We start from the raw sequence: 25,472 nt of genomic DNA, 5'->3' as shown, positions 1-25,472 counted from the left end.
AAAGAAAATTGTCATTGCCGACAACTACCTTATTTTTGGTGTTACGTCAACCCTAAACATGACCTTGTATTATTGACCACTGCTAAAAAGAGTCTTTTTACCAATACCAAGTCTACCCCTATACTAACCACACCCACACCGTGCCACCCAGTTAACAAATGGTATCATTTGATTTGTTTCCCAATTTGTCAGATATAACTTTCTAAGGTCTCACTAATTGAAATACCTGGAGTTCCACTGTAGGCCATTCCCAGGCAGAATGATAATTCCTTAACATCTCCAACAAGACTGGAGATGCTTAATCCATGTCACGTGTCAGCAAAACCGACTGATGTTTGACATTCTCGCTGTTTCCTGCTCTCGCTCTCTCATTTTCTTTCTGGCCTTGAGGCTTTGTCTACTAAGTCAAAACATTGGCGGCGCCCATATTTTTAATTCCTTTCTCCAAATTGTCCCCAAAACCCCGCCATCTCTTTTATGACTCGGGCTCATCTGTTTTCCATGTGACCGTGACCAGAGAATAATGTCATTAGGGACCAAGAAGTCAAGACAAAAAAGAAAAACAGGGATCACATGAAGCTTGAGGTGGCGGCATCCAAAAAAAAATCCCCTGCGGGCCCCTGTGCTATAGACAAACACCATTTTTGCTGGTAGGCAGATGGCCCATGGAGGCCTCGGGAGTGCCATCTTCACACGTGAGCCAATGATTATCTGTGACATTTCAATACAGCCTTTAGTCCACGCTTCCGCAAAGGCTTCCCGCTTCATTCAGTCTAAGGCGAGCCTCCTTCATAAGGCTTACTCTTCCCTCTCCTAAGCCCCTGGATCAATGCTCGGCAAAATCAACTCAAACAATGTAGTACAGTGGAGGCGCGCTATGGCCATATAAAAGACCCACGTGTAATGACATTCAAGCCCTCAGACGCTCACTTGAAGTGACTGTATCCTTTTTCCTGCTGTGCTTTGCTCCCAGTGGGAGAGGGGCCAAATCCCACCCCCCTGAGCGTGGCACGCTAAATTAACATTGTACGAGTGCACTGTCATCATTAGACTTAAATCTATGTCAGTTGTTCTCTTAATTAATGAGTGATCTTTACCTTCTGCTTGCAATGACTCCTAATCAGGGCCTGAGTTTGGGAATGTGTCCTTGAGGAATGTACCAATTTAATTAAAGGTGTTACGTCAATTTGGTTAACTACAAAATAGTTTTTGCTTATAGCAGGGGTGGCCAAACCAGTCCTCAGGGGCCGCTGTGGGTGCAGGATTTGGTTCCAACCGATCCAGCACAGACACTTTGACCAATGAGATTTCTGCAGAAAACAAGGGGCACCTGACTGCAATCCACTGATTGCACTTGTAGGACACCAGATTGCTGAAAGGGTGTCCTCTTGATAGGTTGGAATGAAAACCTGCACCCACTGCGCCCCTTTGTGAAATAGTTTGCCTATAGTTTACACAGTATTGACTTGAGAAAAACTGCACTCAAAATGACAAGTCAGCTTTTATTGCAAGCTAAAAAAAGTCAATTGGCTAAAACTCAAGATTTGACTTCAATGAAGTGCTCGGAGTTCAAAATTGTATGTTAAGTGTCCCTCGAATAAGTAGTTAGAATTCAAAATTTATAGTTTACTGTATTAACTTGACAAAATAAGTGTAAGTCTATGGTGCCTCTTGGCCAGGACCCCCATCGGAAAAGACGTTTTCATCTCAATGGGACATTTCCTGCGACGGAGGACATTTGGCAGCTAAATATCTTAAGTTAGCGTGACTTGCTGAAGGTTTTTGCATTTTACACCACCATTCTTTAATAAGTCCAATGTCAATACTGTACACGACTTGCATTACCCATTCACCGCCATTTGCTGCCATAGCTGCCAAATCCATTGGAACTGGAAGTACTAGTAATGAATCAAATGCACGTCAATCGTCATCAATGGTAATAAATGTGAACATTGGCTAACATATGATCAGAATATTGGGTGACCTTCTGGAAATGTATTTACAATTTTCCCCATAAGTATACATAGCAAAATGACATTTTATTTTGGTTGATTAAACAAAATTATTTCTCCTGTAATGCCCAAGAAAACGATCCAATGATCACCATAGCAACACAAATGTTTGTTTGCGTGAAGTTAGGTGCTTAACGTTAGGTCTGTATGTATGCACTTATCTTGTCATTAACCTTCACTTGGTAAATATTCTTCCATATGTATGCACAACAAACAGGCAGGCAAGGTTGAAAAAATGTCACATTTTCCTCTATTCTCACGTCTGGTCAATGTCATGGCCAAGTGTCCTAATACCTGTGCCCATCAGAGCAGTGAAATGGCGATTAAACTGTCAGCTGGAGCTACGGATTAGATGGAACCCCTATGGAGATATTGGGCCCCCGGTAGGTGAACAGACTCCATCCCTCTCCCAGCCAACACAAACACAACTCAGTCCAGCCTTCCACAGAGCTCAGCCATAACATGAGCGTCTACTAAACCAAAATATGTTGAGCTCAGTCAGATTGGATCAGACGCTCCACTGGCGACAAAATCACAGCAAGCAAGGGATAAAATGCAAGATGAGGTGAACGTTAAATCATTTGACTTGTTGGATTCTTTTTCCTTTACATTCAGACCTGCACACACACACACACACTCACACACACATGGACACATACACGCGCACTCCAATGCATCTGCTTCCATTTTGAAGAAGTAAATGAGATCAGATTTAAATTCCGCTTGGCACTGACAAACTGTTTTTTTTTTTTGAACATCTTACCATGGAAACCACCTGCCTTTCTTGTTAAAAAATAATCACTTACTCCCTATAAGGAAAGGGCAAAATGGAAATGGTTCAAATTCTGGCTATGGCTAACCTGTGTGTAGTGTTCCTTTCCCCACTGTGCTTGCATGCGTTCTTGCAGCAGGGTATTCTCTCACATCCAAAAAAAATGTGCATCATTCTACTAACTTCCATAAAGACTAAATGAAGTAATGAATATACGGTTACATAAAAGAAACAATGCAAATATTTAGTTTGTGACAAAATTCAATTGGGATCTAATTGGAATCATCTTGTTTGCCATTTTAGTGAAATAATCACAACAACAGAAATACAACATTTCAAATAAATTATGCCATTGGTTCCCACAGCGATTGACATACCATACAATACATTTGAAACGGGAGTAGGCAGTGATCGATCACAATGAATGCCCCCAGTCAAAATGGATTGGATGTCTATTGCTGTCAATTCCAGCCAATGAGATAAAAACGCAGTATACTGTGTATCCTTTGTCTTAAGACACCATTACATACAGCTAAAGCTTAAACTGTATGACTATAGTTTTCCCTGTGCAAACCAGCAGGAGCCCTGAAAATTAGGGGTAATCTCATCAACGAATGGTTAGCCTTTGTGAGTAAGCACAGGAATGCCAAAAACAAGGATAAAAGACACATTGGGAAAAAGAAAACAACGTCACACTACCAAACCAAAAGGAAATACATTGAAATGTTTCATGTTACACACAAATATACTAACTCTGCGTAAAATCTGTCCAGAAAATGAATGGCAATAACCCGCTGTGATTTTTTTTTTTAGGATTTAAGAAGGCTTCAATTGTTTACACCATACCTGTGATTGATCTGAGCAAATCTGTTACCCATTGAATTGCTGACAGTTGTGGGCCCAGGAGGGCTTGGGGGTAGCACATATTGTGATCCCTCTCTCTCTCGCTCTTTTTCTCTCTCTCCCTCTTTCTCTCTCTCGACAGCTAGTGTTGACACAGTCCAGATGTTGGCAACCATGTTCCAAATGAAAGAGAGGCAGTTGGCCAACAATCTGGACCACTCTAACCATCAAATGATATGTTTACAATAATACTGCGCTTAGACCCAGGAGACGCACGCACTAGAGCACACACACACACTGTACCTACTTACAGAATGCACATGCATAAACTGACAAGAAAGGAAATGAACCAAAGGAAAGAAAGTCTGCGTGCGACAAAGAGTGCAATAAAAGCGGAATGTGTTCCAAATCAACCCATCGAAAGAGAAAATCAACAAATTATTGTCATGGTCACGTTTGAATCCGTTTCAAACTGCTTTTTGGGTCAGAAAAGCATGGGTAAAGGAACATTTTATTAGAGTTATGTAATGTAGCTTGTAGGGATAGAACGAATCATGCAATACAAGTAAACAAATAAGAGCAGAGGATTTAACAAATGTTCTTTTTGTACCCAAGAAATGTGATTTTTTTGTGTGTGCAAAAAGTAACAAAACCAAATGATCTTCTTAGGCAGATGCAGATTCCTAATCGTACCTTCATAAGACAGCTCCAATTTGGGCTCATTATTCTTACCCATAGGAAATAAATGTATTAATCATACTCCCTCTATTAGGCATTCATCATAAAGATTTAAAGACGATCATGAATTAATGAAATGAGAGGTTTGAAACGAGGAAGAAGTGTTTGGTAAATGTTTTTCACCACAGTGGGTTTTCTACTTGAGATAAGTCACATCAAAGTGAGTCCCAGTTACATTTTTAAACAATAAATGCAGCATTCTGGCCAACAAAATTTGATAACTTGTCATCATTTAGTGAATTATACATTTGAATTAATTTCTCTTGCTCCCAATCCATTAAATACAATTATATGCTATTTAAGTATTTAACTGTCAATGGCTGACATTGAAAAATCATGTTTCAGAGCTCGATCATAGTCAAAGTCCTTATTTACACTTGTTTAACCACTTGCCTTTATCGCCATTACCAAATGTATAAGGAATATGAATCAGCACCATTAAAAAAAATCTAATTTTAATAAAGGTTTGAGGAGAAGTAAAATGTTTCGAAAGAATGTTGTATTTTATTTTGTTGTTTTCATCCCAAAGCTTCACCATGCAATCACTGTCCTTATGGAGGTGTAATGAAGTGTGTAGCAGTTCCCCGCTCCGATAGAACCATGCGGGGGAAATGGACAATGAAAACTAACCTGGGACTTGAAATCATTTTTAACACAAGAGGGCTCCCTGTGTGTCACATCATCTCATTGACTAAGAAGTGTGTGTTCACAACAGGGGGGCATTAATAATATATGAGTGTTGCATATAATAGACATGTCTGCTAAATTACAAGAGACAGAGAGACAGTTTATTAGGAGATTTCGAGAGCAATGGGAAAAGAGGAGATTCTGCATGTAAGCAAGGTGAAGACTAAAGAGACTGCGGTCTTCTCATCAAAAAGAATAACAGAGTTCTTCTGGTTTTACTGTGGGCAACACACTGACAACACACAGCAGCGGAATCATTAACTGCCTCATAGATCTCTGCATAGTGGTCAAAATTGTTAAAAAAAAAAAATTAACGCTTAGTTTCCACAAGTATTCTATTTATACTGCTCGTAAATCTCTGGAAACTTGATTGTTCAGAGATGTTAGAGGCAGGTTTGGCAGATTGGTGAAAAGGTGGCCTCTCTATGGGTTGGAATGAAAACCCACACCCACTGCGGCCCTTTGACGAATAGTTTACCCACCCAAGTACTAACCACTACTAGGACAACAATATGCGGCTTAAAAGTTGACACTGCAACACAAATGCTAATTGTTAACATCTTTAAGGTGTTTCCTATTTGCTTGTGCTTACCATAGTGTACTCTGAGGCAAATCTTAGTAGTTGTTTATATTCAGTTTGTTTTAGTTTGCCAGTAATGTCCAACTGGGAGCACCAATAAAAGTCTTGGAAGCTCTTTTATCAACTTGTTTACAAACTGCCAAACTGCTTCCCCCCTTTTTTTATATGAGTTCACTGCCCCTATTGCACTATATCAAGGGGGAAAAAAGTGGCCTGATGATAAAAAAACAGAGTGTCTAACATGCATGTCCACCAGGTGGTGTCTTCAAACACTGGTAGAGGTGTGCAGAGGGAGGAGAAAGGGGGGTTGGGTAGGGTTGGGGGGGGGGGGGGGGGGCTGCTTAGGCTCTATCCATCTTTAGAAGAACAAGCAACAGAGATGAATGGAGCTCCTGCACAGTGACACGGCAGCGTCTTGCTTAGTTGGCCTGAACCGCATCATTACCTGAAGTAAATGTATGGCGCTGTCTATTGTTGCAGCTGTGACCCTCACTTTGCATTCTGACATCAATGTTCACTCCCTGTTAGAATGGATTGAATGTCCATGACTGTCACTGGCGCAGATAAGTTCAATCATGCAGGAACATTTTGCACATTATTTTGATAGCTGCTTTAAAACATGCAAAAATACAGCAGATAATACTTTATGTGATGCACCTTAAGGCAGGGGTGGCAAAGTCCAGTCTGCTTTCGATATTTTCCTCCCATACCACACCTGAATCAAATGATAAACTCATCAGCAAGCTTTCCAGAAGCTTCATACCGATCCAGATTGTTTGATTCAGGTATGTTGGTGGAGGGAGACATGGAAAACAGACTGGATAGGGGCTCTCGAAGACCGGACTTGGCCACCCCTGCCTTAAGGCCTTAGTGCATAAGGGACTGCGATATCCGAGCTCGGTAAGTGAGCCATGCCCTTAGGCCATGCACAAAATAGCATGTTAAATTGAGTTTATGGTACAAGATACACGACAAGTCTGTCTGGTCTTCTGTGGTTTCACATTTAGGGTCACACTCGTATACATGACCAAAAATATTATGTCGATCTATGTGGCCCTTCAGATCAATTCTTTAGGTTTAAGTTTGTTTTTTTTTAAATACCAAAAATAGCTACAGGTCTTACTGGGAATCCTCTTGTTGCAGTGCCACTGGGGCCGCTAGTTGTCCAATCCGTTTGAGCTGGGAAGGTTGACAACAATCATTTGCTACCAACCTTTCCAGTCAAAATATATTGGCCATGAACAAGCGGAATGTCCTTCCTTTAATTCAAGACTGCCCAACTGTGGATCCTTAATTCAGGATCACCTTTTCAGTGATATTGTCAAGCATCTCATCATTATGCAGTTGGTGTGTATGGGGCTTATGAGGTGAACATCACCTTGTTTTGAAACAAATGAGAAAAAATACTCACAAACACTGGCTCTTGTTGCTCACTTCATCCTTTCAAATATTTGCATTGCAGTCTTGTGCAGGGAAGGAATGTTGAAATTCAGAGTAGACCCTGACATCCGCCAGAAGGAGGATTTTTTTTTCTTCACCAGTGATGCCAACAGTTCCATCAGCACCACAGAAACACATTTGGGCAGCTCACCCTGCAACCATGGTAACAAGAAGAATTTTACTAGTGGGCTGCAGCCAATGGTTCTGCATTTACCACTGCGTTAGGTCCAATAGGAGAGGAGCGTTCAGCCCGGCCCACTTAGAAGTAACAGTGATGGGCTAGTACAGGGAGGATTTAGAGAGTAAGAGAATAAGTAAGTGTGTATTGGTGTGCATCAGTTATACACTGCAGCATAATCTAATGAGAGGATTCTCTCTATAGTAAATCTCCATTCAATCTAACCATCTGCCATTTGGTGTTAAGTGTATACAACATTTCCAAACACATACCATGATATACTGTCAATAAATTCATTTATTAATTCACACAATGGATAACATGAACAACTTCAACTGTTCTTCTTAAGTGCTCAATGCAGCCAGCCAACAGAAGAATAGCAAAAGAATGAACTTTTCTTTCTCAGGAAAAAAGTTAAACAAAACAAAATACCTACAGGATCATGAAAGATAAACATGACCAAAAGCATGCCGGCAGACATGGATATACATATATATTGCATGTATATATGTGCTTAAGACATATATCTGTATGCTAGCAAATGCAAATACAAAATATATGTGTAGAGGTACACATACATACGGTGAAGAATATATGCATATGCATGCGCATCTAGTATTTACTCTATATGTCAAATATTTGCAGTTTTTTTTTAATATTCATATAATGTACAAAAATGCTTCATGAATTAAAAAATCCATTAAAAAAAGAAAAATATCAAACAATGTACAAGTGTTGCTCCAAATTCAACTTTCGGCTGGTCTAAAATACAATCAAGTTGAGCATGCGAAAAAAAGGAAAGCCACTCTAGAAAAAAGTTCACTATGAATACAAACAAAATATGCCCTCACTTTGTGCTCTAAAGAAGTACATGTATTGGTTTCCCAGTGATTCATCTGCACTTTTTGTAATACTGGCTTACAAATGTGACTTACATCTGCAGAATGATCGAAATTGAAGGGGCAATTCACGTGCATCCCATTGTGACCGAGCTGAAAATTCAAAAAAGTCAGAACCACTCAACCACAATAGCGCCAACTAAAGGTCTCAAGAACTCAAAACCAATGGGCGGCCTATGTGAAAGCTCAGGTTTAGGACAATACTTGTCAGTGTTTGAAGGCACCGGAGCATTGGCTGGTAGCAGATACTTAACAGACAAGACGGACAACATCGAGGATGTTCAACTCTACAAGCGACACATTGCTGTCTTTGCACAGTGCACAATCCAAAATTCACGCAGAATAAGGTCAAGCGCAGCGACTACGATGAGAGTATTTTTGGAAGTTCTATGTGTGTGTGTGTGTGTGGTGCTACCCAAACCACACTGCCTCAACTGACTTCAGGCAAAATAGTTGCTTTTCTTCTTAGCGGTATAACACTGTGGGGTTTAGATCCTTCCTCCAACACTGTGATAAGGCTTATTAACCTTGTTAAAAAAGACTGGCTTGTATGTGGTGTCTCTACCAAAATCAGCACATAATTAAGTGATCTCCTATTAGTGCTCCTGATTAGTCGCAACTTCCCCTGAAGCCGTTGCTTTAAATGATCAAAAATTGAATTCGGATTCATTTCCAGGCATGGTCACCTGGTTGGGAAACACTGTACTAGCCAACTATGGGCAGCAGGTGGGGGACACCCCGAGTTGGTTGCCAGCCAATCGCAGGGCACCGATTGGAGTCACTGTTTGTTAGAAATATTCTCATTTTATAAATGTGTTTTAATTTTGTCATTTCTGTGGAGCTGTCACAAAAGGTTTTGTATAAATGAGGAATTTTATATTAGGTGATTAATATGCATGAAATGACCAAAGCTAATGTGGGCTATTTGGCAGGTTCTTTTGCTGTTTCAATCAAGAGATTTTTAAAGGTTCTATAAAACCAAATGTCCAAGATACAAGCGTGACACTATTATTTCACCTCTTTTTATCACAATCCTCCCACATTTTGTATAGAATGCTAAACGCCAATTGCTGTATTTCAGATAAAATGTCTTTTCCTATAAGAACAACAGAAATCATAAGGCACAAGTTGAACTGCTGCAACTTCGAATCCCACCCTGTCCAAAGAAAACAATCGCCTGAAATAGAACACAAAATAAAATGTCTTGATATACAGAATAAACACTACTGAAGAGATTGATCAAAGGACAACGTTCACATTGACATTAAAACAATCCCAGCTACATTCTAGAGTGCACAAAGGGGAGATTTACATTGGTGCCAACATGAGTAAGACGCTGATTTAAATTCTGTTAAATAACACGTCCTCACCATTAATACTGAGACTTTGGTTTTAAAAATACTGGATTTTCGATTTTCTGTCCCAAAAATATTTTTTCTTAAATGAAAAAAGTATAAACAGGGGGGAGGGGGGTAAGCTTTTAAGAACACATATTGGAGTGAGCCCTCTATTCAATTCAATTGGGTTTGACGCTTTTGGCTGCGTAGCCTGCATATACAAATTGATTAAAAGTAATGCATGCTCTCTGGAATGGCTGTCCACACCATCCAAGGCCAAAAACTATAAGGCTGGAACAAGCATTTAAGTGCTGCATTTGATTGATGCAAGTGTACTGTTTTTTTTTCTTCTTCTTTTTGTATTATTATTATTTTTTATATAGTGCATTAAACCAACTCTTCAGGTTTACGACAACAAAAAACACAAACACGCCTGATATTCCCACTGTATACAATGCCCCCTCCCAAGATATAAACACAAGTATGAGTGTATGACAGAATACATGTGGTTTCTATCTGAAAACAAACTTGTCTTGCGTCTGTTTTTGGTTATAGAAACAAAATGCAACGTTCATTGTCTATAGTACAAGAATTAATTTGAATATACTGACTTCCAGTATGTGTCTGTGAGCTGGTTTCCTGTTGTACAAGGCAAGCGAGAGTGGAAGTTGTGTCTATGTACAGTTTAGGACAATATCGTCCACCGTATTGCCTTTAAGTCAGCGTCCTGGATAGCCTTGGACCTATTCTGTCAACATTGGGAGAAGGTGTAGGGGAAAAAGGATAGTCTGGACCCAATAAAACCCGACTGGAAAGGTAAGGTAACAAAGACTCAACATAGAGTAAGAGCAAATACTCGGAGAAATATAATGGTAAGGTAATTACTGCTGTATTTTCTTTGACAGGCCCCCCTCAGAAAGGCAGAAAAGATGCTGAGCTGCACAGTTTTATATGAATCATAATCCCCCCCTTGCTGGTAAAGAGATGGCTCGCGCCACATTCTGGTAGAGTATGATGAAGTACCATACACATTACTGTATCAAATACATAAAGAATCACATATGCTAATCTACATCATTAGTACCACGCAATTATATAGCATCAGATTCCGTCTCAAATGAAACCAGGTAGTGCCTTTTTAAAAGCAGGTCCGAGAAATCCTTCAAATGTTCAAACTGAAGGGTGGCACCAGAAGTGTTCTAACCTGCCTTGTTCGCCTGAATCAAAGTGCACCAGCCTGTCACCAGATTAAGGGCACTGGACATGGTAAGGTTGAAACACCGCCGGCTTCTCCTGTTCATTTACAAAGTTTATTGATTAGAGGGCGCCCATAAATTGTCCCTGCTGTTTCCCCTGACCCTGCGTTTGCTTCCTTTCCCAGGCGGAGGCACGCAGCGGGCTTTGTGAACTACCTTCTCAATGGTTGCTGAGATGGAATCGTGATTGGAAAAATCCAGAGACTGTGAGCTCAAAGTGGGCCTTAGGCTCTGTCTACCTGGCGTGTCATCGCACCTTTCCAGAACAGGCATCCCCTGGGTCCGTACGTCACCTCTTTTACTGGCCGGCACGTCCGACCCGTGACAGTCGGCCGGGTTCTCCGTCGTCTTGTTGGCCAGACTAGATTCCCCATCCGGGGGTTGTTTTCGGGGCCGTCCGGGTCGTCGCTTGATAATGTTGTTTCCCGTTTTGGCTTGTCGCTGCAGGCGCTTGGCACGGAGGATCTTCTGTACATGATCAAAGTTCAAAGAATGCATCCTCCTGACTTCTTTCTGGATCTGTTCCACTTCTCTGCGCTTGTAGCGACGCTTACCGGGAACACCTGCGGGAGTCAAAACAAGTAAGGTGAACAAATAGAACGCAAGATTCATAAAGAGTTCCACTTCAATTCAAATGAACATCCTCCTCGGAGCCATTGAAGGCATCATACCAATTTAGCTCATGGGGGGAATGTCTTCTATGTATTTTTTTTCTTTGACTTGAAGAGCTTCCTGCTAATTTCACATATTCATGCAAGCCTTTGAAAGCCCAGCTGAGCCAGAAGAGCATATCCTATCCTGTAATTGTCTGTTTGGGAGCAGAACCCAGAGAAATGTCTCCTTCAGCCGTTTCGTATGTTTCCACACAATAACAGCCCCGTGCATCTGGAGCAAAGGGCTGCCAAAGCCGTCTAAACACACACATACAATATAATTAACACAGCAATTTCTAATTTCCTACTTGATTTCAGAAAGCCCTTTCTCAGCTTGATCCTTCTCTGACATTCTCTATCTCTAAGGCTTGCCATCCCACCCCTCCGCCTGGGCATTGATTCCAGAATTCAAAATGAACCAACAAATCAGCAAAATAAAGGAAAAAGAGCAATTGGCCACTAGTCCCCAAGCAGAGTGTCCAATCAGCCTATTATGCATGTCTTTGGAATGTGGGAGGAAACCGGAGTACCCGGAGAAAACCCATGCAACAATTTTCTAACATTTACAGGTAGGCCTGACCACCCTTCATTTACAACACGGAACATCAGATTCTTTTGTTACTTGAGAGTTTAGGGCAGACAATAAAATTAGTCTAATGCAGAAAGCAATAAGTATCAAGAGTTTATGAGCTGTGCGCAGTATCAAACCCAACTCAACTCTGTCTTACACATGTACGCGAATACACACACTACCACACACTCTTGTACATGCACACACACAAAGTAGATGAAATTTATGAGCTGCATACACGGGACGTAAAACGGGTGACCTTCAGCAGTGCGAGGGTCCATATAGCACTGATGACCTGTATTCTCTGCCCAATGGGAAGCCACTGCTACACTCCTATTGCAGGTTTGATCTTTCACGACTCTTACTTTATACATTTTTTTTCTTGGCCTAATGAAAAAGTCCAAGAATGCGATTTAAAAGCAATTGTTCTCATTCATTTGGTGGTGGGATAGCATGCCTGCAAGTGTGTATGGAAATATTCAGCAGCATAATATAATATAGTGGCTCGGTATATATAGCTATTGTGAAAAATAAACTACTTTATACATCGAGGTGTTCCATGTGAGGTCATATGCTTGCATATGGCTGCAGACATGCATGTGTGTTCATGTACATACATGCACACGCGCCTGTATTTTAATTGGACTAAAGCTGTGAAGCGAAGCAGTAAGTCATGCTAGAGGAGGGGCAGAGGGAATAGGAAAAGGAGAGGGTAATGGGGGAGCAAGGGGGAGGGGAGACCTGGAAAAAAAGAGGAAAGCGAGGGGGAGGTGGAGGGAGAAGTCTGCATATGGATGTGCGTGTTCAAACCATGGAAGGAAAATAAAGGATAAAATGTGTAAAAGCAGCGTAAAAGCGGATAGAAAACATGAACTAGAAGGGACAACATGGACAAGGAAATGTGCTGGTTTGGGGGGGGGAGTATTGTATATATGAGTCATCCATCCTGGATACCCTGGGGCTGATAGTAGGGGGGGTGTATTTTAACTGAGCCCTTGCCTTCTCCTCCCCATCACTGGACTAGGCCCCAGTCATTAAACCCCTGGCTGCCAGCCAGCTCTTTTAACACAGGCAAAGGCTTTTACGGCGTGTCTGTAGAAAATAAATCACACTGTGTGAATAATATATCTCTGGCAAAGGCATTGGCAGGAGCAGAGGAAAGGAGGGGGCAGGATAGATTGGTGAATTATAGTTGTCTCCATCCATGCATTACGTTCTCTGGATCCCAAACCAGATGTGCTCAAAAGCAACAGAATTCACAGTGCAGGAGAAAAGACATTTTGCCATATAGTAGGTTCGCTTCTGGTAATTCTGGATTGGAGCCAGGTTCTGCTTGATTGAAAACCAGTTTAATCTCACCAACAAAGAGGTCCACCGATATTATCATATTATATGACTCGGTGAGACTTATTATAGACGGAATAAATCAATGATATACATGTGGTACAGTCAAACACCAAGTAATTAAATAACTTGGCTAAAGACAGAGTGACTGTATTTTTGTCTTTTGCTGAATTTGTTCGTTAAAAAATGTCATCTTCATAACATTTTTGAGGAAAACATAGCACTCTATTCAACTAACCATGACAACTGGATATGCGTGTGTGCATAAATAAAAGGTGATCATTTTGGAGCAAGAAATTTCATCGAAATACAGAGCTAATTCTTGTTATTTAAGGATCATGAGTCGATAACCTACACAGTATGTAGTGTTATGTAAGTTCTCAAGTACCCATTATCTTAAAGCACAATTAGTGGTTCTTACCAGAGAGCGGGGGACTGGGGCACTTGGTCATTTGTACTGGCTCCTGCCTGGCAGTTTGCAGCGAAATCAGGCCTTGATCTCCAAACACAGTAGGTCTCATTTTCCTGCTCCTTGAACCACACTCATTCTCCTGTGACCCCAAGAAGAGGAAGGAGGGTGATTCTTGTTGCTGTGATTGGCTATTGTAGCTGCTCATGAAGCTGTTCCTTGGCTGTGCAGTCTGCCGATAGTGGTAGTAGCTATCAGAAAGAGAGTTAAGCTTTTCCGACTCGAAAATCCCTAAAGATGATCCCAGGCTCGAACCTCGACCGTTGGACCTTTTCTCCTGATGCTTTAAAGGACTGGATGAGTCACTTGGCATGTTGCGATGTGAATTGATCTTGGCTCCACTAAAGAGCCCACCCAACTCCTGGCGGTCTCGCGGAGAAAGAAGGGGTTCATCCTTGTGCTTATGTTTGTGCTTGTGTTTTCTCTTATGGAGGCGAGTGCCTCCGAGGCCACCTGCACTCGTACTGCCGATGGAACCTAATCCATCCCCTCTTGAAGAGGGCCCCTGAAGTTGACCACCGCTGCTGCGATGCTGCTGGAGCTTTGAGTGACCACTTGGGTGGAAAGCCTTGGGAGGGGGTGCAGCTGGTCTCATAAAGGGTGAAGGGGCAACATGACCAAGGGTGTGATGAGGCAGGTAGAACGGAGGTGCAGGGGGGAAATAGCCTAGGCTTAGATGGGGTGCATAAGGCATGGCATATGGTGCTGCATAGTAATTTCCCCCAGCCAGTGGATAGCCATATCCTTGGACAAAAGGTATTTTTGAGGCCATTGGCTCATTGGCTTTGGCTGGACGACCCCGTCTCCTCTTGGCCTTTAGATCAGCATTCCTGCGTATATAGGGACTGGATTCGCAAGGGTAGGTGTCATAGGTGACGGGATAATAATGATGAAAGTTGAGGCGGAAAATGGAGGGGTATGGATTCTGAGGGTAACAGGTATATCTTCTGTGAGAAACTCGCAGCTGTTGGAGCTTTGACACAACCTAGTCAGCGGGGAGGAAAATAGGCATTAGACAACATTCCAAATCACTCTAATTGCAAAAGTCATCAAAAATATTAAACTAACCTCTTCAAGTTCGGAAAGAAAGTGAAGATGATCCCGGCTCTGAAGACACTTTCTCTTACGTCGATTATGTTTTTGTTTCTTCTCCTGCTGGGAAAGGAAGTTGTCTACAGCAGCTTGCCGTTCACTCCGAGCTCTGTTGCCTCTGGCGGATGCTTCCAGAGCAGCAGCCTCCGCAGCCTCGAACCCACACAGATCAAAGGAATATCTGGAGAAAACAAAAATCTGCAGCATTAATAACAGCACTACGAGTTTGTGGGCTACATACAAACGAGTACCGCACCTGCGCCGAGAGGCAGGCCCTTTCTCCGTTTGGTCCGAAGTGCTGTTGTTGTCAGTCCCGATACCGCTGTCACTGGGAATAGTCTCCTCGCTGTGGGACTCGCTGATGGGAGACAAGGTGACCTCCTTAACTGATGCACCCTCAGAAAGCTGGGAGGGTGAATTAGCTAGAAGACGTGGGGGTGACAATTTCCATCCCCCAGAGAGGAAACTTCTAGCCATAGGTTTCGGGGTCAGAGTTGAGATGGGTTGGAGACTAGGCATAGTGGAATCCGAGTGGCCGGCTCTCATGGGTAGAGCGATAGCACTGGGAGACGAAGTGGGGGCGGTCCCAGCAGAGCTATCATAGAGATTAGATGTGGATGTGCAGGGTTTGTCCCGTGCTATTTTGGGAAGGTTTGAACCTTGACTTTCAGCTCTGGGTTTACGGCCTCTTTTTTTACCGATGTAGATCGTTCCTCGCTTGCTCACATTTATCTGTTTTCCTAGCCGAGCTTCGATGGTTGATGCCATGGCACTCATAGCAGAGGTTACAGGCGTTGAATGAGACTTCAGAGCGCCGTTCTTACTGGAGCTTGACAGGATCTCGTTCAGGATGCTTTGCATCTTTCGAAGTTTACCCTTATTTACTGGTTTCGAATTACCTCTGCCGCGTTTTACTTTCAAACCACCGGAATTGGAACTATTTGTTGTTGGTACCATTTGTACTAGTGTTGTATTGATAGCTGAGTTTAGTGGATTAGTCTTCCTCCTACGGATGAGCCCTGCAGACGTATCTTGGGTGAGAGGGCTTAAAGGTGAAGTGGATGTGCCCTCATGAATCGTTTCTACAGTAAGGAGAGGTTGTTTCTTGGGGCGTCCACGTTTTCTTTTAATGGGCATGTGGGCAGTCAGGCTGTCAGTATTTGTATAGAGGGGACTAGATGGAGTTATTGGGAAGGCTGATGGTGGGTCAACTACCATTGATGGACTACTGCAGCTATCCGTCTGGGGTGATGTCATGCCTGTGTGACCTTTTGCTTTCAGGTATGACCATCTGTCCATAGTTTTGCTTGATCTGGAGCTTACGGTAGAAATAGTGCTATGGCTCGGACTGGGACTCTGGGGGATCCTTGGTCTGGGGCTAAAGTTGGGCCTCGGTATAGGGCTGAGGCTTGGACTCATATTACCCTTAGGAGTAGGGCTGGGGTTTGGACTCGGGAGCCTGGGACTCATGGAGAAGTTTGGTTTGCTGATATTGGGGGCAAGATCTCTGTGCTTATGGGCATCCATGCTTATCTTGGGACGACCCACTGGGTTCTTTTTCATTCTGCCTATACTAAAACTTGATTCTGGATCGGGCCCACTTCTAACTGCGTCATCTTTTTCTGCCCTGTCTATCTTTTCTCCCTTTTCTCTTTTGTCAATTTTATCAATTCTTTCATTTTTTTCGAGCTTCTCCCCAGAGATATCACTCTGACTTGTAAGCCTGGAATCATTTTTGTGAATCTCCGTTTTATGAGCTACCTTCGGTTCTGGAGGCTTATGTTGGTATTTCCCTGTGGTGTTTGAGTCCTGTCGTTGTAGCGATTGCTCTTCAACTGAAAAGGACTCATCTAAAGAAGGCTTTCTCCGCCTCTTTCTTCCTTTGCCTTCCTCTGGCAGCATAGGGATTCCTCTGTCCTCTTCATCTCCCTTTCTACTAGTAATTGTTCGCTCTCTTTCATCCTTTCTCCTATCCTCTCTTTCTTCAGGAAACTGCTCAGTCATCTCCTCTTGTCTATATCGCTGCCTGTCCTCCGAATTAGACGGGCTTCCTGTTTCTTTTTCGGACTGTCTCCCCCACAGCACGTCAGCACTGTGAGGATTAGAGAGCATCTTCTGGGAGTCCTTCCTGCCATACTTCCTCTTGATGTTCCCAAAGAGCTGCTCATTAACTTCCTGCAAACCCTTCCCCCTGAATAAAGAACATAGATATGAGATTATTTGCTGTTGGCGACTTGTTTCACATATCACAAAATTATCACAGAAAATAGTATTACCATGACAGCAAGAGATCAACCATAATCGTGCCAAAATGACATTGCACTAATCATGCGCTCATAATTTTGGAACAGTATGGGCCAAACATTAAGACCAAAGCTATTACGTGTCTACTTGGCCATGCTTAGCAGATGTGTCAATGTAAAGCAAACAAAAAAGCAAAGGATCTTTCCAGACTCAAAGAGATGATGAGATATTTACATTGGTTTTTGTTAAATAAGTGACAAGATCCACTAGAAAGGCAAATACCTGCTGAGAGATGTAAGGTTGAGAATACTGGCATCTGTAACAACTGGCAGCTGAAGGTCTGGAGTCAAAGATCTCTGGGGTGAGTGGGTTTGGGTCACAGTTCTTGGGAGAGGGGCATTCAAATCCATTAGCGCATTTGCGCCCTGATTGGCTCCCATTAATACTGCAGCTGGCTCGGAATCGGATGGATTGGCTGGAGAAACCGAAGGGGCCCTGAAGGAGATCCAGTCTGGATTGACTTGGTGCTGAATGTGTTGGAATTGTTGTGTAAGGGTGTGCTGTACTGGTTGTACAGGGGAGAGAGTGGACGCAGGAGGAAGAATGTTGCGAGGCTGGTGTTTGGGTGGAGAGGGATCTCCCAGGAGCTGCAACAGGCCTCCTTCTCTCTGCTCAGGAATTCTGAACTGGCGCTCGTATGTCTGTGGAAGGCAGAAAAGAAACAATATGTGGTTACACTGTTCATCAGAACATCATAACAACATAAAAAAGGGAGAGGAGGGGTGAAAAGAAAGCACATGTTAACAATAACTGACCATTTAACAATATCAGTTTCCAGCCTTGATCAAACTAGGGTTCACAATGAGATAAGAATGTTCAGTTGACATATTGTCTCTCCATATTTTGTCAACAAATAATGTGTTGTGATCTGAGATTCGGTTTTCACTGCAGGGCTGACTGAGACTTTTAATACAACTTGTGTGCACGAGCAGAACAAACAAAAGCTTTGTTTACAGAGCAATTAAATTCCTGTGGCAAGGATGTTGCACGCTGCGAGAGTTAGGGGTGGGGGGGTAAGGTTGGTGGAGTCTGACAACACAGTGCGTAAAACAGTTGTGGAACTCAGCTGTGTCCTTGAGTGCCCTTTCACTTGAAGTATGCGCAGTCGTCACTCCTATTGTTATTTTATTCTCATCGTTACTGCCTCCACCGTAGGGGCCCTGTTTTCATCACTGTTTGTTAAAACTAGCACTCATGTTTGGTGATATTCTAAATACGACATTCATGTCATCTTGCTTCGTTTCTAAGTGAATTGTGGAGAAGTCTAAAGAATATAGCCACCTGATTAAGGGAACAATATAATACTGATCAAATGGAGGTCTGTGATTCCTTGAGTGCTGTTCTTTTGCGTTTTAGTCCACATTTTTTTGGATTGTACGTATCTGATCCCCATATAAAATGTCACTCTTTGCAATTTGCTGTACAACAACCCACTAGTTCAGGGTGGTGATTACGATTAATTTCCCATGGCAAAATTGTTCTACTGTCTACATAAACTGCTCGCCAACAAGCATCTTGGAAGAGAAGAGGCTTAACCTCTGAAGTTTCAGCCAGCTTTGAACTCAATTCAAGTGTACTTTCAGTCTCTTAAAAGTGGGTGAAAACCCTTGACATGTTGAGTTATACAACAATGCACAGCACAACGTGTGACGGCCGCATAATCAGTGTCAGTTGGAAGATGAGAAACGTAGCAGTGGATGGCCTTTGTGGTTGAGCCCGTTATTAACAGACTCAGTATGACGCAACAAAACACGGCTCTGATGCGCTGCAGGGAGATGTAACCTAACCACAGGCGAGCCTCTCACCATGTACACATTGGCATGCAAGCACATAGACATGATAGATGCGCACATTGCCAAAGCTTTTACTGTTTCCTCTACTCTATCAGTTACAAACAATGTGCCCAGCCAGGGCACCAATTTTAATCAAGATGGTTCAGCATCTTGCCAGATAATTAGCTTCTTGCAGACAGTTATGCTCTCGCAGCCAGCTCCGAATATATAATACAGTCATCACAGAGTACTTACTGGAAGAGAAAGTGCTTATTTTCTAAATTTGAGCTCGCCAGCGTCTGGTTTTATCCTATTTCACTCTCTCTCTCTCTCTCAGTCAGCCTCTGACACTCGGGTTGTCTTGCATGCTTGCTGCAGAGGCTGTTTATCATGGCGCATTCCCATGAGCATGAGAAACCCGATTAACACGACATGCCAGCTTGAGAAGATACACTCACGCGAACACTGAGCAGCATGAATGATTAATAAAGCGAGAGTGTTTGGGTCACATACACTCTGCTTGTGGTGCCACCGTATGCCTGTGTGCAAGTACGCTGGCCAAGGAGAATCAAGCGTCATTAAAAATTGGAGTATCCGAACAGCTAGGACATTTCTCTTTATTTTTTCTGAAGACGGCACACACGCGTGTTAAATCATCAATGAAGATCAATGAGCTGTGCGAGCCCAACCATGACACGAGGGCTTGAATGTTGAGGCTCAGTAGCTGATCCTATCAACTAATTTGGTCAAATATACGCCTTTCCACCACTTGGATAATTAATCTCTGTCTCATTGTTTCAAAATGTTTTAGGTTAAATTGACAAGTTTTGGGAAATTCCGGTCAGGCTTTCCCATTCTTTTTGTTAATGAGTGGTTCCATCTACTCTCCACTACTGTTGTTTTTAGCCTTATTCACAGTTTCTTTCGTCAAGTGCTCATCCATCCCCTGATATTCCCATTTATTGGCTGTTACTTAAGACAACTAGGTTGTCTTTATTCTGAAAGACATTCAAAATGGTTGCATGCGCAATTTCCAAGGACTACAACATGGCCAGCGCAGTATCTGATACACACCCACTTTCTCATTTTACTTACTGCTGCAAATTAATTCAGGCCAAGAGGTAGAGAAAGTCTATAAGGTTGCCTTGCTTGGTAAGAAACTGCCCTTTACACACACAAGCATAAACATGCTCACAAAATGTATTCTCCCCACTAACCGCAAAGTGGCCACAGACCTATAATAAAGACAACATGCATAGATCTTGCTCTTACCAGTGAGGGGAAATACAAGAAGAAGAAAACAGCTCCCTGCACCCCCTTTCCAGTTGAGGTTGATTTATTGGCACCAGTTCAGCTTTTTGTTTGTAGCTTCCTCGCCTCTACCCTTTCCTCTAAGCCACAAACAATCCATGATTTATTCCCAGAGAAAATGTACACTCGAGTAACTACGAAGAATCTTCTGAGTCTGGCTGCAGCATTGGCTGTTTGCATGGGAGAAATTCAATAACATTGATTTAAAATGATCAATTCAATTGAAATATATCACCCTGATTGTACTGAGGATATTAGAAATGCATTAGGTCAGTGTATAGCAGGCCAAGTTGTAAAGTAACAGTGTTGATATGTTTATAACGTTCTTCAGTGAAGATGCAGCGATATCATGGAACTATGTTGAAGTGAGCTTTGGCATTTCCTTCAAGCAAAACAATTGTGCGTTGCTACTATCTTGTGGCATCTAGATCTCACTTGCTCACAAAGTTTCACAACAGTTTCTAAATTAGACGCACACACCGGTTTTATACCGGGTAGCCAATGTGTGAGGCATAGGCAGATTCTCACATTTGATTGGTTGTCCGCTTGAGTCCATTACTAGCAGTTAGATTGGTGCCAAACAAATAGAGTAAAGCATATAGGATCTATTATATATTCCCTGTGTGCGTTATTTTTAAATGTATTTTTTTATCCCAATTCCATTCACCCTTTTATGTATTTATTATGTTCCTAAATCATGATCATCTATCTATTTAATGCATTAAAACCCCTTGTTTTGAAATTGACGTGCCTTGTGTTGTAGCTGTGACCCCTTTAGTATACAGAAGGGGGCAGCCGTTCAAAATTTCAGCCACAGGTCTAACTGGGAGGTTTAACACACTTCCACATTGCTCATTTTCTGCCATGTTGACCTAATATAGACTCTATATTACTCTACTGGTTGAACCACACCTAAAACAAGAGTTTTGTTGTGATCTTGCATTACACAGCACTGTCCCTTGAGGCTTTGGACACCGCGTCGAGAGGTTAAGGGTCATACTCCTCAGCTAGGTCAACAGGCTTTTTCCTCGCATGTCTTCCTCTGGGTCAGCGCTGCAATAACATGCATTGCTCTCACAAAGGCAGCTCACCAACCAAATGGTAAAGACAGAAGTGTATAAATTCCATCCCACCGGTGATGTAACCATCAGAGCGCAGTAGAGGAGGTCATGGATAATAGGTGACTAAGAGCTGCAATCACACAAGTGAGAGGCAATGAGTCGCTCTAGTCAGCATATAGTTTCTGGACAAATGTGTGGAGGAAACACAGCAGGTAAAGAGAAAATAAATAAAGGGGCCGCACTCCCCTCACCTCCATTTTGCCATGCGGCGGGCGGCCCTCCCCGCGATTTGGCTCTCCCGCAGCCTCTTGTTTTCCACTCTTGTTTAAACTCACGAGTGGAACTTTTCCCTCACACGGAGAAATCCCGGCTGCACTAGTGCATACTGGGAAAGAACGCCCTAGCACAGGGGCACACCCAGATCTCACGACTAGGCGCATACACACAGGAGCAAGCCACACACACACACACACACACACACACAGACACACACACACACATGCACGCAGGCAGGCACACAAACATGCTGCCCTTCAAATAGTTTTTTCGCAGCCCTTTATTTGGCAGAATGCCCGGTGGTTAGAGTGTTTCATTTTTCCCTGTGTATGGAACTGGGCAGCTGTCCAGACAGACACACAAAGAGGAGGAGAGAGGGAGAGAATGGGGGAAGGGGGAGAGAAAAAGAGAGAGGGGTAGAATACGGGGTGGGGGTTAGCGAAAGAATGAGAGCAGCAGCAAGGGAGGGAGGAAGAGGAGCAGCAGAAAAACAAGTGATGAGTGAGAGATGTTGCCGGAACATTTGCAATTTGTTCCATCGACACCTTATCATGGCGGCACGGTGATGTGAGTGGTTAGTGCGTCGGCCTCACAGCTCTGGTGTCCAAGATTCAAATCCAGGTCGGTCCACCTGTGTGGACTTTGCATGTTCTCCCAGGCCCTGTGTGAGCTTCCTCTGGGTACTCCGGCTTCCTCCCACATTCCAAAAACATGCATGGTATGCTGATTGGACACTCTAAACTGCCCCTAGGTATGGGTGTGAGTGTGCATGGTTGTGCCCTGCGATCGGCTGGCCACCGATTCAAGGTGTCTCCTGCCTCTAGCCTGCAGTCAGCTGGGATAGGCTCCAGCACCCCCTGCAACCCAAATGAGGATAAGGCGGTTCAGAAAATGAGATGAGAGACAACTTATCATCCATTCGCCATCCTCCTTGCACCCAGTGGTCACCCACCCACTACCCCAATGCCCCCAACCCGTCTTTTCTTACCATCCTCTCTGGTCCTGGCCACTCTTTCCCTGTGGGAACTACCACCGCCTCCATTCCAACTACCCCTCCACCCCCCAAGCCTCCCACCTCTCTCCAGCTCCATTCAGAGTGCTGTTTCCCTGTGATCTGTGTTTCTGACAGCTCCACACACGCACACACGCCCGCACACAAACATGCACGCCGGGTCCCTCTGCAAACAAACACCACGAATTCTAACACAGCTTTGTACCCGCAGTACTCAAAAACCGGTGAGAAGAGGGGGAGGGCGGAAGGGGTGCGTGCAAAGAAAAGGAGGGAAAAGTGATAGAGAGGGAGCCGCAGCGCCGTGTTGATCTTGTGGTCAGTCTCACAACCCCTCCCTCAACTGTCACCCCCACCCTTCTCGTCCCTGTTTCCCATTCTCTCGTTCTTCCCACCAGTTCTCCCGGGAATAAAGACTTCCATTCATGTGCCCGAGGAGATCCACAGCAGGGGAGAGAAAAGAGGGAGGAGAAGGAAAAGAGGTTTGTTGGGGGGGGTGGCGCTGGTGTCAAGGTGGGACACTGTGGATCACTGGGATCAGGGCGCAGTGCCATAAAATTGTGTATGCGCGTGCACGTCTACTTGCGCTTTGCCCCGAGACAAAGCTTCACTATCTCTGATCTGGTGACATGCGGCAGCCAAAGCATCTTCTGGGAAAGTTGGGAGGGAAAGTTTGGACAAGGGGTCTAAATGCAAAACTTCCAATGCTGCGGCAGCACAAAACACGTCGTGTGTTTTGGTCTGTCCTTCCAATTTTTTACAAGTATGGCGTCACAGTCCCACACTCCCACTATTCGGATTTCCTTATTCCAACATTCAATCTGCAATAAATGTCTCTTAGCTTGCTGCAAAGCAGAAGTCAGATTTAATGCACAGCAGTGGGTCTGCAATAAAATGTTCCCTCCCACATTTACAGCAGTACGACTGCAGATTGAAGTGCTCCTAAAGATAGAAACAAAGTGCCAGAGTCTTCTTTTTACACTGAAATGACACAACGGGGAGACAATTGTACGACTCACTGGACGAAATCAAGACATTAAGCTTTGTGGGGAAAGTGGCTATTTTTGGTAATTCAATTAAAAAAAATGAACCTAACCCCCTAAAGATCTAGTTTCCACATCAGTGGACATCACATGAATCAATGTTAACAAGTTTGTGGACTATATGAGCCAAAATGTGATGCCCACATTTGTGGAATATGAGAGAAAATAGGAGAAAAGAGAGTTTCTTAATATTTAACTCACTACGAGCGGCTGGCAACCAGTTTAAGTTGTAGTCCACCTTTTTCCCCAATGTCAGCTGGGACAGGCTCCGGCACCCCGTGGCCACGACCAGGATAAGCAGTGTTGAAATTGTTGAATGAATAGTATTTAACTCATGGACAATGAGCAACATCTACCTTAAAACTAGAAGGTTTGGCTGTGAATACTCATTTTTCAGAGCCATGGATGGCAACCAGTCGATTAAACGAGTGCCCTACAAAGTGTTCAGAAAAAAAATTGGAGGTGGTCTACACTGTGGTAATCACAAACACATTTATATGCAACAAAAAGTATACGTCTACTCCCATCCTTTCCATCTTTAATGGGATGTGTTCAAGAAATGCATGCAGGGTTTTGTGAATAGCACAACAAAAGATAGTGATTTGCTCCTTTCATAGTCAATGCTGACATCCAGTACAGAGAATTATTCATGCTCTTGTTCACCCCAGAGGATAAGTAGGCAAGCAATGCCACTCACACATAAGGACTCCTTCTATGTTGAAGCAAAATCAATGCATGCGTTAGAGGAAGCGAGGTGAAAGAATTTCACACTCACCAATACAATTCAGCAAAAATCTGTGCACCCAATCAAATGACTTTTGTGCAAACGGAAACAATTAAGAGCCAATGAGCTGCCCTAAATCCTAAGGGATAACTTCCTGTGTGGAATGATGGGTAATTCAAGACAGAAGCTGTGCCCAGATTAAACACTTCCTCTCCAACACAGAGGTCTCGAAGGCAAAGCTGACCTGACTGATTGCTTATTCTCATGCAATGCATCACTGTCTTGTTAAAATGCCTCCTTCACACCATGTCATTTGACCACTTAAAGAAAAAAAATAGTGCAACTATTATTATAAGTAAGAAAAATGTAGTCTGCATCTAATTTTAATGACATGCAATAATTCTGACTACAATTTGCTATTTCATAAACTCCAAGCGTTGCTTAAGTAACAGAATTGGGTGCTAAAAAAATTGTATTTGAAAAGGGATGCTGTAGCTATATTAATTTTGATCCAATATTTTATGTAGTATACTACATTTTCAGGGAATTAAGTGCATGTCAATGCAACAGGTGGCACTATTCTGTCACAATAATGCCATGTTGATAAATCAGAAGCTTGGAGAAAGTCAGCCACTCAGTCTTTTTTTTTTAATTGGGGCTTGGCCATTTAAAAAGTATTGATACCATGTTCTAATTTGCACAAAACTTGGAGTTTGGATCTTTCACTTCAAAAAGACTTGAATCAAGTTTGAATAACGAGGATATCTGTGTTTACACCTAAATTCTAGAAGAGGTTTTAAGGCCCTGGCGTCAAATGTCCAAATATGTGAATACTGAATGACTCACTGAATAAACTAATTTTATATTAGTAGTAACATCTTTGCAAATTAACAAATGATACTTTTTTCAGCCTTCAAATTTGGATAGCCTTTGTGGATCTAATTTAGTCTGAGGAATCAGAATCTGAATGAAGACTAGTGTTTGAATGACTATAATAATTGTATAATTAACAAATGAGTGGGAACAGAACTCATGCTGCTTACTTGCTTGTCAGGCAAATGTACCAACACACTAAAAACTGACTTCCTTGCTGCCAAAAAC

The 25,472-nt window shown here is 42.9% G+C and overlaps 1 protein-coding gene and 1 long non-coding RNA gene across 2 annotated transcripts in view; both read right to left on the bottom strand.

The window, feature by feature from the left end:
• Nucleotides 1–7,548: 7,548 nt before the first annotated feature.
• LOC144215563 (SET-binding protein-like) overlaps nucleotides 7,549–25,472 on the bottom strand; it is a 32,992-nt gene continuing 15,068 nt past the window's right edge. Inside the window, exons 3-7 of the mRNA XM_077744591.1 lie at nucleotides 17,398–17,816; nucleotides 15,128–17,062; nucleotides 14,848–15,052; nucleotides 13,732–14,764; nucleotides 7,549–11,305 (exon numbers count right to left, since the gene is read on the bottom strand). Of these exons, the coding sequence (XP_077600717.1) occupies nucleotides 10,797–11,305; nucleotides 13,732–14,764; nucleotides 14,848–15,052; nucleotides 15,128–17,062; nucleotides 17,398–17,816 (4,101 nt within the window). The 3' untranslated portion in view covers nucleotides 7,549–10,796. The remainder of the gene's footprint in view (nucleotides 11,306–13,731; nucleotides 14,765–14,847; nucleotides 15,053–15,127; nucleotides 17,063–17,397; nucleotides 17,817–25,472) is intronic.
• LOC144215564 (uncharacterized) lies at nucleotides 21,111–21,674 on the bottom strand. Its single transcript, XR_013330449.1, has 3 exons — nucleotides 21,571–21,674; nucleotides 21,392–21,449; nucleotides 21,111–21,311 (listed from the first exon to the last, which is right to left on the bottom strand). It is a non-coding gene; the product is annotated as an uncharacterized LOC144215564 (long non-coding RNA).

Source organism: Stigmatopora nigra, chromosome 22 (genome assembly GCF_051989575.1).
Source record: "Stigmatopora nigra isolate UIUO_SnigA chromosome 22, RoL_Snig_1.1, whole genome shotgun sequence".
NCBI classification, from domain to species: domain Eukaryota; kingdom Metazoa; phylum Chordata; class Actinopteri; order Syngnathiformes; family Syngnathidae; genus Stigmatopora; species Stigmatopora nigra.
This window is presented reverse-complemented; position numbering and strand designations above follow the sequence as displayed.